The sequence below is a fragment of the Mobula hypostoma genome, chromosome 1, assembly GCF_963921235.1.
Source record: "Mobula hypostoma chromosome 1, sMobHyp1.1, whole genome shotgun sequence".
Classification (NCBI taxonomy): Eukaryota; Metazoa; Chordata; class Chondrichthyes; order Myliobatiformes; family Myliobatidae; genus Mobula; species Mobula hypostoma.
Window position 1 is genome coordinate 130163201 of NC_086097.1, and position 15704 is coordinate 130178904.

The 15704-nt window shown below is 41.2% G+C and overlaps 1 protein-coding gene across 2 annotated transcripts in view; it reads right to left on the reverse strand.

The window, feature by feature from the left end:
- The window catches only part of ctdp1 (CTD (carboxy-terminal domain, RNA polymerase II, polypeptide A) phosphatase, subunit 1), a 362097-nt gene that overhangs the window by 307795 nt on the left and 38598 nt on the right, over positions 1-15704 (reverse strand). For both annotated transcript variants that reach the window (XR_010018895.1, XM_063055679.1), the window contains exons 4-5: positions 13578-13706; positions 11991-12141 (exon numbers count right to left, since the gene is read on the reverse strand). Coding sequence is in view for 1 of the 2 variants with exons in the window: in XM_063055679.1 (XP_062911749.1) it covers positions 11991-12141; positions 13578-13706 (280 nt within the window). In the remaining variant the exon portion in view is untranslated. The remainder of the gene's footprint in view (positions 1-11990; positions 12142-13577; positions 13707-15704) is intronic.

Sequence of the window (15704 nt, forward strand, 5' to 3'; positions counted from 1 at the left end):
GCACAGAAACAGGCCTTTCTGCCTTATCTAGTCCATGCTGAATCACTTAATTTTCCCGGTCCCATCGACCTGCGCCTGGACCATAGCCCTGCATACCCCTCCTATTCATGTACCTATCCAAACCTCTCCTAAATGTTAAAAATCAAGATCACCTCCACCACTTGCACTGGCAGCTTGTTCCACACTCTCACCACCCTCCGAGTGAAAAAGCTCCCCCTCTGAAACATTTCAGCTTCACCCTTAACCCATGATTTCTCGTTGTAGTCTCACCCAACCTCAGGGTAAATTGAAGCAGACTTTTTCCACTATCTATACCTATCATAATTTTGTATACCTCTATCAAATCTCCCCTCAATCTTACACCATAAAACCATAAGCCAAATGGGCCATCAAATCTGCTCTGCCATTTCATCATGACTGATCCAATTTTCCTCTCAGCCCTAATTTCCTACCTGTGTCCTGACCAATCAAGAACCCATCAACCTCTGCCTTAAATATACATAAAGACTTGGCCTCCACAGCTGCTTGTGGCACAGAAATCCACAGATTCATCACTCTCTGGCTAAAGAAATTCCTCCTCATCTATGTTCTAAAAGGACACTCCTCTGTTCTTGAACAATGCCCTCTGGCTTTAGACTCTCTGTCCATAGGAAACATCCTCTCCTCATCGACTCTATCAAGGCCTTTCACCATTCGATAGGTTTCAATGAAGTCACCCCTCATTCTTCTAAATTCTAGTAAATACAGGCCCAAAGCCATCAAATGCCCTTTACATGACAACCCATTCAATCCTGGAATCAATTTTGTGGACCTCCTTTGAACCCTCTCCAGTTTTACCACATCTTTTCTAAGATAAGGGCCCAAAACTGCTCACAATACTCCAAATGAGGGCTCACCAGTGCTTTATAAAGTCTCAAACGTTAGATAGCAACACACACAAAATGCTGAAACGTCGACTGTGTTTTTTTCCATAGATGTTGCCTGGCCTGCTGAGTTCCTCCAGCATTTTGTGTGTTGCTCAGATTTCCAGTATCTGCAGGTTTTCTATCAAACATTGCATACTCGCTTTTATATTCCAGTCTTCCTGAAATAAATCCCAACATTGCGTTTGCCTTCCTTACCATAGACTCGGCCTGCAAATTAACCTTTAGGGAATCCTGCACAAAAACTCCCACATCCCTTTGCACCTGTTTTTTTTTTTAAATATTTTCTCTCCATTTAGAAAATACTCAAAACTTTTCATTTATTCTACCATACACTTCCAGGCACAGTATTCCATCTCCCATTTCTTTACCCGTCTCCTAATTTGTCTAATGCCTTCTGCAGCATCTCTACTTCCTCAAAACTACCTGCCCCTCCAGTCATCTTCATCTCGTCTGCAAACTTTGCAACAAAGCCAACAATTCCATCATCCAACAGCCAACCAGAAAAGGCTCCCTTCATTCTCACTCTTCGCGTCCTGTCAACCAACCACTGCTTTATCCATGCTAGAATCTTTCCTGTAATACCAGGGGCTCATAGCAGCCTCATGTGTGGCACTTGTCAAAGGCCTTCTGAAAATCCAAGTACTCGATGTTAACCAATTCTCTAGCTATCCTGCTTGTTGTTTCTTCCAAGAATTCCAATAGACGCCTGCCTGTTTGTTGGCTACATGGAATAGTCTAAGTTCCAAGCCTACACTGGTGACCATCCCGCACTTTTCCTACGCTACATCAACGACTTTATTGCTGCTGCTTCCTGCTCCCAAGCTGAACTTGTCGACTTCATCCACTTTGCCTCTAACTTCCACCCTGCCCCCAAATTCACCTGGTCCATTTCTGACACCTCCCTTCCCTTTCTTGATCTTACTGTCTCTATCTCTGGATCCAGCTTATCCACTGATGTCTATTACAAACCTACAGAGTCTCACAGCTGCTGGGACTATACGTCATCTCACCCTGCAACTAGTAAAACTGCCATCCCCTTCTCAATTCCTCAGTTTCTGCTGCATCTGTTCGCAGGATGAGGCTTTTCATTCCAGAACGAAGGAGGTATCCTCCTTCCAGCACCATCATCGCCGCCCTCAACCGCATCTCTTCCATTTTGCACACATCAGCTCTTACCCCATCCTCATGCCACCCTACCTGGGACACGGCTCCTCTTGCCCTCACCTACCACCCCATCAGCATCCATGCCCAGCACATAATTCTGCAAAACTTCCATCACCTCCAATGGGATCCCACCATCAAGCATTGGATCAGCAAGTTTGCTGATGATACAAAGATTGGAGGTGTAGTAGACAGTGAGGAAGGTTTTCAGAGCCTTCAGAGGGACTTGAACCAGCTGGAAAAATGGGCTGAAAAATGGCAGATGGAGTTTAATACTGACAAGTGAGGTATTGCACGTTGGAAGGACAAACCAAGGTAGAACATACAGGGTTAATGGTAAGGCACTGAGGAGTGCAGTGGAACAGAGGGATCTGGGAATACAGATACAAAATTCCCTAAAAGTGGCGTCACAGGTAGATAGGGTCGTAAAGAGAGCTTTTGGTACATTGGCCTTTATTAATCGAAGTATTGAGTATAAGAGCTGGAATGTTATGATGAGGTTGTATAAGGCATTGGTGAGGCCGAATCTGGAGTATTGTGTTCAGTTTTGGTCACCAAATTACAGGAAGGATATAAATAAGGTTGAAAGAGTGCAGAGAAGGTTTACAAGGATGTTGCCGGGACTTGAGAAACTCAGTTACAGAGAAAGGTTGAATAGGTTAGGACTTTATTCCCTGGAGCGTAGAAGAATGAGGGGAGATTTGATAGAGGTATATAAAATTATGATGGGTATAGATAGAGTGAATGCAAGCAGGCTTTTTCCACTGAGGCAAGGGGAGAAAAAAACCAGAGGACATGGGTTAAGGGTGAGGGGGGAAAAGTTTAAAGGGAACATTAGTGGGGGCTTCTTCACACCGAGAGTGGTGGGAGTATGGAATGAGCTGCCAGACGAGGTGGTAAATGCGGGTTCTTTTTTAACATTTTAGAATAAATTGGACAGATACATGGATGGGAGGTGTATGGAGGGATATGGTCCGTGTGCAGGTCAGTGAGACTAGGCAGAAAATGGTTCGGCACAGCCAAGAAGGGCCAAAGGGCCTGTTTCTGTGCTGTAGTTTCTATGGTTCTATCTTTCTCTCCCCCCACCCCCCACCACTTTCTGCTTTCTGCAAGGATCAATCCCTACACAATTCCCTTGTCCATTCATCTCTCCCCACTGATCTCTCTCCTGGCACTTATCCTTGCAAGCAGAACAAGTGCTACACCTGTCCCTACACCACCTCTCTCACTACTATTAAGGGCCCTAAACAGTCCTTCCAGGTGAGGCAACACTTCGCCTGTGAGCGTCTTCCAGTTGAAGACTGATGCGAAATACTTATTCAGTTTGTCCATCATTTCCCTGTCACTCATTACCACCTCTCCAGCATCGCTTTCCAGCAAGCCAATATCCACTCTCACCTCTCTTTAACACTATGTATCTGAAGAAACTTTTGGTATCCTCTTTAATGTTATTGGCCAGCTTATTTTTGTGTTCCAGTTCTACCTTCTTAATGACTTTTTAAAAATTGTCATCCATTGGTTTTTTAAAGCTTCAGCATCCTCTAACTTCTAATTTTTGCTCTATTATATGCCCTCTCTGTCTTATATGTTGGCTTTGACTTCTCTTGTTACAGTTGTGTCATCTTGCCTTCAGAATATTTTTTTCCTCTTTGGGATATATATCTCCTTTGCCTTCCAAATTGCTTCCAGAAATTCCAGCCATTGCTACTCTGCCGTCATCCCTGCCAGTGTTCTTTTCCAATCAATTCTGGCCAACTCCTCTCTCATGTCTCTGCACTTCCCTCTACTCCACTGTAATACCAATACACTTAACTTTAGCTTCTCTTTCTCAAATTTCAGGGTGATTTCGATCATATCATGATCACTTGCCCCTGAGGGTTTTTTTTTTAAACGTTAAGGTCACAAATCAATTCTGGTTTGGTGCATAACACCCAATCCAGAATAGCTGATCCTCTCGTGGGCTCCACCACGACCTGCTCTGAAAAGCCATCTCATAGGCATTCCGGAAATTTCTCCTCCTGGAATCCAGCACCAATCTGATTTTCCCAATCTATATTGAAATCCCCCATGACTACTGTAGTATTGCCCTTTTGGTATGCATTTACTTTCTCCTGTTGTAATTTGTAGACCACATCCTTCCTACTGCTTGCGGGTCTGTATACATCCCCCTTCTGGGTCTTTTTACCCTAGCATTTCCTTAGCTCTATCAACAGAGGTTCAACACCTTCTGACTCTCGTCACCTCTTTCTAATGATTTGATTTCTACGTTCTAGGGAATAAAGTTGTAAGCTATTCAATCTTTCCTTTTAACTTTGGTCTTCTAGTCTTGGCAATACCTTTGTAAATTTTCTTTGTACTCTTTCAAGCTTATTTATATCTTTCCACTAGATAGGTAACCAAAACTGCACACAAAATTCCAAATTAGGCCTCACCAACATCTTACACAACTTCAACGTGACATCCCATCTCCTATACTCGAAACTTTGATTTATGAAGGCCAAAGTGCCTAAAGCTTCCCACATGACCCTATCTACCTGTGTCACTGATAAAGTTTAAGGGAATGGGGGATTCTCAGATTCCTGTAAACAATGGATTCAGTACTGACTATGTCTGTGACTGCAGTGTGTTTGAATAATGTTTCACAGCTGCTTTCTTTGGAGCAAGATAAGGGTTAAAGTTCACCCAGATCCACATAAGATGTCTCTGGGCTTTTCACACCTTTTGATTTTGACAAAAAGCAGTTGGAAATTAGACAGAACATTCCTTTCTTAATTCAAGCATAAATTTGACAGATGTTCTTATCTTTGTAATTAAGTTTGTGGCTCCAGCAAACCAGGTAGGACATTCTTTTCTTTAATTAAGGTGGCTGGAGTGTCTAACAAATTGATTGTTCTCTGTATCAACAGTCCATTGACTTGACCGGAATGGTCATCAAACTAATTGTTCTTTTGTATCGGTAGCCTTATAACTTCTGTCAATTCTGACACTGGGCAGTGAACTTGTAGAACTACCAGGGAGATGAGAAAGGGTCTCTCCCTGATGTCAGGTCCAAGTTCACTCACTGGCTGAGCTTGAAGAAATAAATGGGTGAAAAGATAAGTAACGATCTTTTTGTGCTGTCGTTATTTGATCCAGCAAAGTTACGTTTCCATCACCACTTTCAATGAATTATGGACCTGTATCCCAAATCCCCTTGTTGTACCACAGTCCTCAGTACCCTACTGCTCACTGTATACCTACCCTGGTTGATCCTCCCAAAGTAAAACACCTCACACTTGTCTACATTAAATGCCATCTTCCATTTAACTCACAATTTTTCCAGCTGGTCCAGATCTTTCTGCAAGCTCTACTAGTTTTCCTTGCTGTCCATTACACCCGCAATCTTGGTGTATTAACCACATTATCCTCCAGATCATTGATATAGGAGACAAACAAAAAACCCAGTACCAATCCCTGTGGCAAAGGCCTCCAGCCAGGGAAGCAAACATCTACTACCACTCTTTGGCTCCCCCACAAAGCCAATGGCTTACCCAATTTACTACCTCACCTTGAATGCCAAGCAGCTGAATCTTCATGACCAAGCTCCCGTGCAGGACCTTGGCAAAGGCCTTACTAAATCCACGTAGATAACATCCACTGCCTTGCCTTCATCAACTTTCCTACAGACTTTCTTGAAGAACTCTATAAATGTCATTAGCCATGCTCTACCACACACAAAACCATGCTGACTATCCCTAATCAGTCCTTGTCTATGAAAATACTTATATATCCGGTCCCTTGGAATACCTTCTCATAACTTTCCCACTGCTGATGTTAGGCTCACTGGCCTATAATTTCTTGGTTTATTCTTAAGAGCCTTTCTTAAACAGCAGAAAAACATCAGCTATCCTCCATTCAGCTCCTATGTCAATGGTCTTACAAATATTCTAAGAGAAGAAACTTCTTCTCATCTCTCTGCCTTGGTTGTAAAGATCCTATCCAGCAGCTACAAATTCCCATGCATTAACATATCAGATAGGCCCCAGCATACAGATGCAGTCACAAGGAAGATGCACCAGGCTCATTACTTCTTTTTTTAAATAGAAAGTCAAGGTGATTTGACATGTCACTGAGCACTCAAAAGTTCAAACGTTTGAAGGAAATTTATTATCAAAGTAGGCATACATGTCACTATATACTACCTTGAAGATTTGTTTTCTTGCAGACCTTTTACAGGAAAACAAAATCCAGCAGAATTACGAAAAACTAGAAACAACGAAGACTGAAACAACCAAAGTGCAAAAGAAGACAAATCATGCAAATAAGTAGTAAATACACAAAGAATAAATAATACTAACAAATACAAATGTACTGTTCAAAGTATCCTGACTGGTTGCATCATCGTTTGATACAGCAATTCAAATGCACAGGAGTACCAGAGGCTGTACAGAGTAGTGGACTCAGCACTGTGACATCCCTCCCTATTATCAGTGAGGGACCAAATTCAAGAACAACTACTTCCTTCAACTGTCTGCTTCTCGAACCAACCAGCACAACTCTGATCACCACCTCAGCATAGCAACGTTAGGATCATTTTGCACTACAATGGACTTCAGTTTCTTTTGTTCTAATTTTGTTTTATGTTGTATAATTTATATACAGTTTATGTTTTTCTTGTGAATGTTATGTATCTGATGCTATGTGCCTGTGACGCTGCTGCAAATTTCACATTGCATCTGTGCATACATGCACTTGTGCAAATGTCAACTGACCCAACTTTGATATGTCAGCCTGGATTTAACTTCCCCAGGTGCTGCCTGATATGCTGAGTTCCTCCTGCTCAGGTGCTCCAGATCGAGCATTCAGAGTTTCTCGTCTCTTCAGCTCTGCATTTATCCTGACAAGCCTGTTAAGAATTTTGTACATTTCAGTGAGATCACTTCTCATTCTTCTAAACCCAAGACAGCTAGGCCCATTTTGCATAATCTTGCCTCAGTCAAACTCATCTCAGAAATCATCCTGGTGAACCTTCACTGCTGTCCCTCATTGTAGGGATATCCTTCCTTGGGTAGAGAGACCAGACATGTTCACAATATTTCAAATGGTGCTCACTAGATTTCAATATCAAATCAGTGAGGTGAATTCATTCTTGTGCTCAAATCATCATATAATAAATTCCCACATACAGTCCTCATTGTTTCTGGTATCTGTTTGTTAACATTCACTGATTGTGTACAAGGACATCCAGCTATGCAAAGATACAAACCCAAACAGCTTCAAGGAAGATATTAAGCACTTTCCATACATCAAAGAGGCAGAGATTTTAAAATGTTAACTATTATTACATAATGCTGAAGATGACTGTCAAATGAGTCCAAATGACAAATTGTTACTTAGCTCATGATAATTTGACAATTGAAAACTTTAAATGTCTTAGAATTAAGCAGCAATGCATCTCATTTCATTTGCCTCTGCATACAGGATAATGAGGAGAAATTAAATGTATACAATTTTCCTACAGATTGAAGACAAAATAATAAAGATAAACTGTGACGAAGGCCCGTCACTAACTACGGACAGCACATGGTGCACTCGGTGAAACACTCATCCCCAGCAGTAATAGTGACTGGGTCTGAACCAGAGCTGCTGCATGGAGCTGTCTCATATAGAGACAGCAGCAACCTGCACAGGTGTGCATTGGTGGAGGATACCATCTTTAATTGGATAATTGAGTTAATTTGCTTTTGGCTGGTCAGGGGGAGGGGCTTAGCAGTTATAAGCCTCAGGTTACCAAGGCTTTGGGGTTAGTTTTCTTTTGTGTTTAGTCTAAAGGTGGCTATATATATTTATTGTTTTTTTTCCCCCAGTTTTTGTCTTGTTTTGAGGTAAATAAAAGCACCTCAATCTATTTTTGCGACTCAAGCCATCTGGTTATTTTTCTTAAACAAATGACCCACAGTTTTTTGTGACACAAACCCAATACAGATGCCAGAAGTGTGTGGCGTAAATAGAAAATGTTGGAAATCTTCAGCAGACCACAACAGCACCTATTTCAAGATTTTGACCTTATCAGAACCCCGAAATATTGCAGGCATAATGTGTTTTTAAGGAACAAATGATTCAGGGAGGGGAAGAAAGAACAAAAAGAAAGACCTTGTGTAATGAGGAAATGAAAAAACAAATTAATGAACAGCAGAATTATTCCTAGCATTTGCTAGTAATCATCATCACAAAGGCAAAATGTTCATCCAACCATGAAAATGTTTTGACATCTCCCTGTGTAATATCTGTTCCTCAGTGTGGGCTGGGTCACAACTCAGATGTGATTGCATTCATTTTGGGTGGGAGGGTGAGTTCTTGGATGGCAATGTTACACTGAAAGTTACCACAAACTTAGACAAAAAAAAATCTGGATATTTTACATACACAGTAAAATTTCTGTTGCAATACGATTCACAGTGACTACACAACCAATTTTCTCAGCAACTCACATGGGTTCTTGCAGAGAACCATCAAACTGCCTTGGGTTGCACAAAAACCATCGTTAACTATTTACCAAACAAATGCTTTTAGATAGCTGAATTCACGAAGCTACTCCAAAATCAGAGCATCTGCTGCCTGCAACTCTTTCCATAGCAGAATCGTTAGATTGATTTGCAATAGATCACTGAGGTTTAAAAATGAACTGTAACTTGACTGGTTGATTAAATTTTTAATCTCCCCTCCATGAACCTACCTCCAGTATACTAAATTGTTCCTTAAGACCTATGATTCCAACCAGCTCATAGCCACCTGCTCCAGTGTCTCCTTGTGACAACGTATGACCTATAGGTGTTTGGGGAAAACAATGACTGACGACAATTTGAACACAACCTCCCCATCACGCCCCCAGGATACAAGCAGAGAAATAGGCTCTTTGCCACAATGATTATCAACCACGCATATGCAAGAAACACAAGAGACTGCAGATGCTGGAAGCTGGAGCAACGAATGCACCACTGGAGTAATTAGCACTAATTCTATATTAATCCCAATTTTATTCTCCCCACATTATCAAGTCCATCTACAACCCCTCCCTGATTCTGTCACTCACCTAAAACTTACAATTCCAAGTAACTTACCAAACCACACACCTTTTGGATGTGGTAGGACACCAGAGCACCTCAAGGAAAACGCAGTCATTAGGATTGCAAGCAATCTCCAGGCAGACAGCAGGATTGAACCATGTCACTGGAGTGTGAGACAGAACTTTGCTGTAAGAGCCATGCATCTGTCATGCAGCCAAATATGACAGTACCAGAGGTATCATGTAAATGAAAGTTGTTATTGACACTATCTGCACTAAGCAAGGTATCTGCACTACCTGCACAGGCAACAGATGGAGAACAATTGAGTAAGTAAACTCAGGTGACAGTGGTACCAATGAGTTCAGATCCAAATCAACTAAACAGATTAGTTGTCCATTCTCACTTATTTCATTATGACACAGGAGAGTTGAAACTGAATTGACTTTATTTCTTACATCCTTCACATACATGAGGAGTAAAAATCTTTGTTACGTCTCCATCTAAATGTGCCATGTGCAATCATAGTAATTTATAATTTATAATAAATAGAACAGTCAATGTAATATAGAGTACATTCAAATCAGCGTGAGTTCCATCAGCGAAGACTATTTGGTTCTTCAATTCTATAACATCTCTGAGCCTTACCATTCTCCTACTTGACTCCCATAACTTATTTTCTCTCACATTGCTCTCAACTGCCCCAAATTCTCTTGCCTCCCCCTTCCTACACTAGATTAAATTTACTGCAGCCAGTTAATCTACCAGGGTGCGGGAGAAAACTGCTATAAGTACATGAACTTACAAGAACATACAAACTCCAAACAGACTGCACAGAGGACAGGATCAAACCTGGGTCACTGGAGCCGTGAAGTAGTAGCACAAACAGCAGCATCATCACAATATCCATCGATTAACTGTTACCTGCACAAACTTGCTGGGAGTAACTGACAAAAAGGCTTCTCACTTTAAACCAACGAAAAGACCCAAAGTAGTACCTTGACAGTTAAAGAACATTTGGGCAATCCTTGGTTGTGAAAGAGGCAACAGAAATAGAAGTCTTTTGTTGTGGTGTTCAGCTTTGTAAATATGTTCCCATCTCTATGAAGCTTAACACTTTAATTACCATCACTACTCGGAACTTAATCTCAAAGGTGGATCACTATCCAAAATGAAACTTCCTTGGAAAAATTGGAAATATTCAAATAGAAAAAGAAGGACATGCCCTTCCAAGAGAGTTTCAATTTACTTTTAAGTAAAACTAATTTTGTCAAGGGATGAAACAGCACAGTTCTGCACATTCTAGAGGTAATGGGGTTAAAATGTATCACAGGTTGCCTCTATAACTTTGTGATGTCAGTTGTAAGGCCACTCAACACCTGATGTCTCATCTGCCACTGAATTAGATCATGCTACTATACCTTCGATCAATCCCAATCCCATAATCTTTAATAATCTTGGCTTTAATAATTCGGTTGTGATGTTTTCAAACTAAGAGGTTTCATTAAAGTTTACAAATTTTCTTCAGTTATTTGTTAAGGAATTTGTTCTCCAAAGTGAATCAGTCTTGAAGGGTAGCCTTGACAAAAGCTTGGTGGGCCAAAATGTTATCATTTTACTAAAATCTAACAATTCGTCACCAGGTAGGAGTCTCTATTCTGAACCAGGAGTCCAAAGTGATGCATGCTTCAGAATGAAAGTCACCCTCCGGGCTCCGCAACTAACGTCGATGGTTTAGGGCCAGATGCTGTCTTGTATGGAAGTGGAACGGTACGAATGAGAATTGCCACAGTTCCTAGACATGACTATAGGCCAGTAAATTAAGTGACCACACAAAGACATCCTCCCCAATGTGAGAATTTCCAAACTTATCACTTCATGTAAAGCAACTAAATGAAAATTTACTATTGGGTGCTGCTATTAAGAACAGATAATGAAATGCTTCACAATTCTACACCAAATTCTAACCTTGCAGACATAAGAGATTGCCGATGTTATCATGTGAAGCAACACACAAAAAGCTGGAGGAAATCAGTAGGTCAGGCAGTATATAACAGTTATTTCCCCTCTATCTTTCAGACCAATGAAGGGTCTCAACCAAAAATAAAACACTGATTGCACATTTCTCCCCTTAGATGCCATGTGACCCTTTGAGTTTCTCTAGCTTTTCGGGTTCCAACACTGATCTCTATATTTAACCAGACTCCTTTGGATGAACTTAAATGTTACAAGTTCACTTCCAAACAAGGGAAACAACTGGAACCTGTGTAACACAACAGGACACGTTCCATTAGTATCACACACAACAAAATCTTGTGTTTACACACAAAGGTGTCCCAATTCTCAGAGGCAAATGGCAACAGATCCACCCCCTCTCCCACCATCCTCACACTATATTGAACACTAGCTAAAATCGGCACAAACAGTAGTATCGGCTCAAGCCCCACTCAAGGTTATAAGGGTCAAGGAGGGAGCATCATTGGGCCTTACCATTGGACAGGACCTGAAGAGAGCAGTGGCCAAACTGGGTATGTGAGAGGTCGTGACACACAAGAGATTGCAAATACTGGAATCTCAAGCAACAAAAAGCTACAGGCAGCATCCGAGGAGGAAAATGGACATTAAAGACCCTTCACCTGGACTGAAAGAGTAGAGGAATTCCCCTTCTAATCTGGTCTGGCCAATGTGACCCCCTACCCGCTGACCCTTGATCGACTTCCAAAATTTAATTCAGGTGGTAACCAGTGGTGGACAATGTCTCGCCTGCAACATCCTGTTAACAAATCAGTTGTTTTAAATATTACCAAATTTTGACGCTACTCGAGAAGTTAGAAGCTGCTGTCTACTTTTTTCTACATACCTGCAATGGTGTGTGCGTACAGTCTGCTCCCGAAGGTGAACACATGTAGCTCGTAGAGTTTTGCTATTTTTTCTAGAAACTCTTTACAGTGCGGTCTCAGGCGTGTATGCAGCATTGGCTCTCCTCTGCCTAGCTGGAAGTGAAAAATTCCCTGCAAGCAATAACAGAAAACAGCACAATTAAATTCTAAACGAACAGACATGTCCACAATCAATTTTTAGATCGCGTGTAAACTGCAAACACCAAATCACGGATCACATGCACCATAAAACCAACCATTGCCCACTAAACAACTCATAAGACTGGGCAAAAGGTGTGTTCTGCACTGGCCACACAGCTTCTGACTAACTGGATATTCATGAAAGGGCTTGCCAAGGGACTTACAGATCAGACTTAATACTGGGTACAAAACAGCTTTAAGGAGACACTATAATTAACTGTCAGTGTTGTAATGTATGACACACAGTAGTGTATTTGTGCTCAGTAAGCTCTCACCAACTGATCACAATAATGGCCAGGGATTGCTCTGTTGATTGTGGCCAAGACGCACATTTCTACTCTTTGCCAAAATAGTGCCTTAGGGTCCAAGGTATTTCTCCACAAGAGCAGAAGGGTCTTCAGTTTCACATATCAGCTATGAGCTGACATTCCCAACAATGCAGCATTCCCTCAGTACCACAACGCCTGTCAGTCTGTGCTGAAACCTCCAGCTATTCACCGACTGAGAGAACAAAGTGCTAATAATTGGATCACAGCCAATGCCATTGCTGGATCTGGCGCTTTTGATCCAGAGGCTCTTCAGAAGTCCAGAATGAGGCATAACATTGGTGGTTACAGCCACTTTATTAAGTATCAAGAAAAAGCTGTAGTCATCTCATACCCAGACTAGAAATAAACAACATCCCAGTGAAAACAACTAACCTAAGTGATGTGACATCTGCTGCAAAAAAGCTGAGAAGCTTCTGGAAAACTATAAAATCATCAATACAATTTCTGGAACATTTACTGAACAATTACACATAGGTATATATTAAAATCATAAACTAGCATAGGAAAGTTAAACAACAAGGAAAATAACTATTCTACACCTTATTCCAACTTTGCTTTGTTACTAACCCCAAACAAAGGTATTCTTCCACCTTTTCTAAACCAGTGACTGGTCAGCAAACTTCTAATCACTTCCCTTGGCATGATTTTACAGCGGTCAATGACTTCTGTCAGCATTTCCCACATTATTCCTAAACCCCTCAGCAAGATTTCTGCTTTAAAAATGTGCCCTGCCTGTTAGATCACAACTTCAGTATCAATACAAAACAGCAGGACTATTTGCAATTACCTGAGAGCATTAGACAGAGTACAAACAGCCAAGATGGAGAATAAACCAAGCTGCTGGAAGTACTCAGCAGATCCTGATGAAGCGTCTTCACCTGAAATGTTGACCATCCATTTCCAGCCTGTGTCCGGCACATAATTCTCTGAAACTTCTGCCACCTCCAACGGGATCCCACCACATCTTTCCCTCCCCTCCCCCTTTATTCACCATTCCTTTATTCTTCCTGGGTTTATGTACACTCAGAAAGAACTCACCTTGTTGGACATTTTCTGGCACAGCTGCTCTGTTGTATGGATTAAGGTCTGATCCAGATCCACCATCAACACTAGCTTCCGGTTCTTATGTAGCCACTGCTGATCCTCTCGACCCAATTGCTCAGCTTGCTGTGAGGTAGAGGTGATAAGGCGGGGCAGGGGGTGGTGGGGGTGTAAAACAAAGATCTTTTTAAAAATCTATACCCATGTTAATGTAACATGTACAGAGAAACAACTTTGCAGCACAATAAAACGCCTTTCAATCTCCATATCTATGACTGACTTTGCTCTCTATATAAGCCTCCTCCAATTCTAACATCGGAATATTTTTCTATTCTTTTCTCTCTCTGTTAAAAGTCCCTGGTAAATGCCTCAACTAAATGACACCCATATTCTCACTATTTTCTGGGCAAAGAACTTCCCTTAGAGCAGAGGTTCCCAACCTGGGGTCCATGCACCCCTTGCTTAACAGTATTGGCCCATGACATAAAATAGTTGGGGAACCCCTGCTCTAGGGTTTTTGACTTAACAGCAATTGTCTTAAACTTACGCCCACATGTTTTGGACACCCTATAACTGGACATATTTTCTCTGGTTTGTCCAATTCAATACATAACGGGCACACCTCTCCTCACATTAGCAATATCTACAGGAGGTACTGCATCAAGGTGGGAACAGCTATCAAAGATCCCCACCATCTTCTTGCAGGTACCATTGGATGTTGGACAGAAGCCTGAAGTCCCACACTACCATGTTCAAGAACAGCTACTTCCCTTCAACTATTCAGTTCTTCAACCAACTAGCACAACCCTAATCACTACAACACTATGACCACTTTGATTACTTGGAACTACAATGGATTTTTTTTTGCTCTAATTGTGTTCTTGTAAAAATGGGTTAATTTTGTTTAATTTATGTTTTTCTTGTGAATGCTGATTATATGATGCTATGCACCCGTGATGCTGCTGCAAGTAAGATTTTCATCGCATCTGTGCATACATGCATTTATGCATACGACAATAAATTCAACTATTAAACTCAACTATTGACTATTCAATCTCTTTATACATTTAACAGGCATTTCCTGAGAAATGAGGAGATTCAGTGTTCCAAGAGAGTTTTGCCATCAGTCTTCCACATCAACCTTTTTCTGCTCTTTGAATTACAGAAAAAAGGCACTGTGCAGAATGAGGCCATTCGATACACTAGTCTGAGACAGACCCATACTTCCTCCTTCGAGCAGGAGTGTGGCATTGTGTAATCCATAAACACTCCAGTGATTGCCGAGCACTTGAGAATGTCAGAAGGAGCAGTAATGTGTAGCACAACTATCCTGTCCAACTCCCTTCACCATATATATCAACGTGGTACATTGTGAAGTAGTACACAGATCACTGCAACAATGGAATGGCTTAAAACAGATCAACTCTAACCGAACAGGAATATATTTCATGGCTGGTATGAAATATGGAAGACCTTAAGGGCAAAATAAGCCAAGTGCTGTTGGAAAAAGAATCAGGATAGGTTACTCAATGATTTCAATCCATCCTACAGTTTAATCTTTATCTTGACATCAATTGATATCCACAACCATGCAAGTCTAACGGTTTCAAAATTCCTATTAAATCCGGCATATCAAATAGCTGGTTGTTGTCTTCTACTCTCACCTCTGGGGGAATCAAAGTGCTTTCTGATTCACTCTAAACGGCACATCTTTCATTTTAAGGTGGTGAGTTCTTACGCTTTATTTCACACTACTGCGGCATAATCAATAGGAACACAACATTTGTTTTACAGCCTAGCTTCATAACATAACCTGTTAAGCACCAGGCATTGTTTCCAACAAATCTGTCTGTGGAAGGATGCAAAAGAGAAAGGAGCAGAAATGAAAACACTGCCAGAAACTCTGCAGCAGTGAATACAAAAATTGAGCAAGACTCTCAAAAGGATTGAAGGAAATACAGCAAGGAATAAATTACGCTGGGAACGATGCAGGGAAGATATTTTTATTTGCAAATTACTTGGATAAATAAACATGCCAATTATTGCAATCTCAAACGTCAACTGGAACAGAGAGCCTCAATGCTGTGCAATTACCAAGCGACAGCACCACCTACTGATAATAGG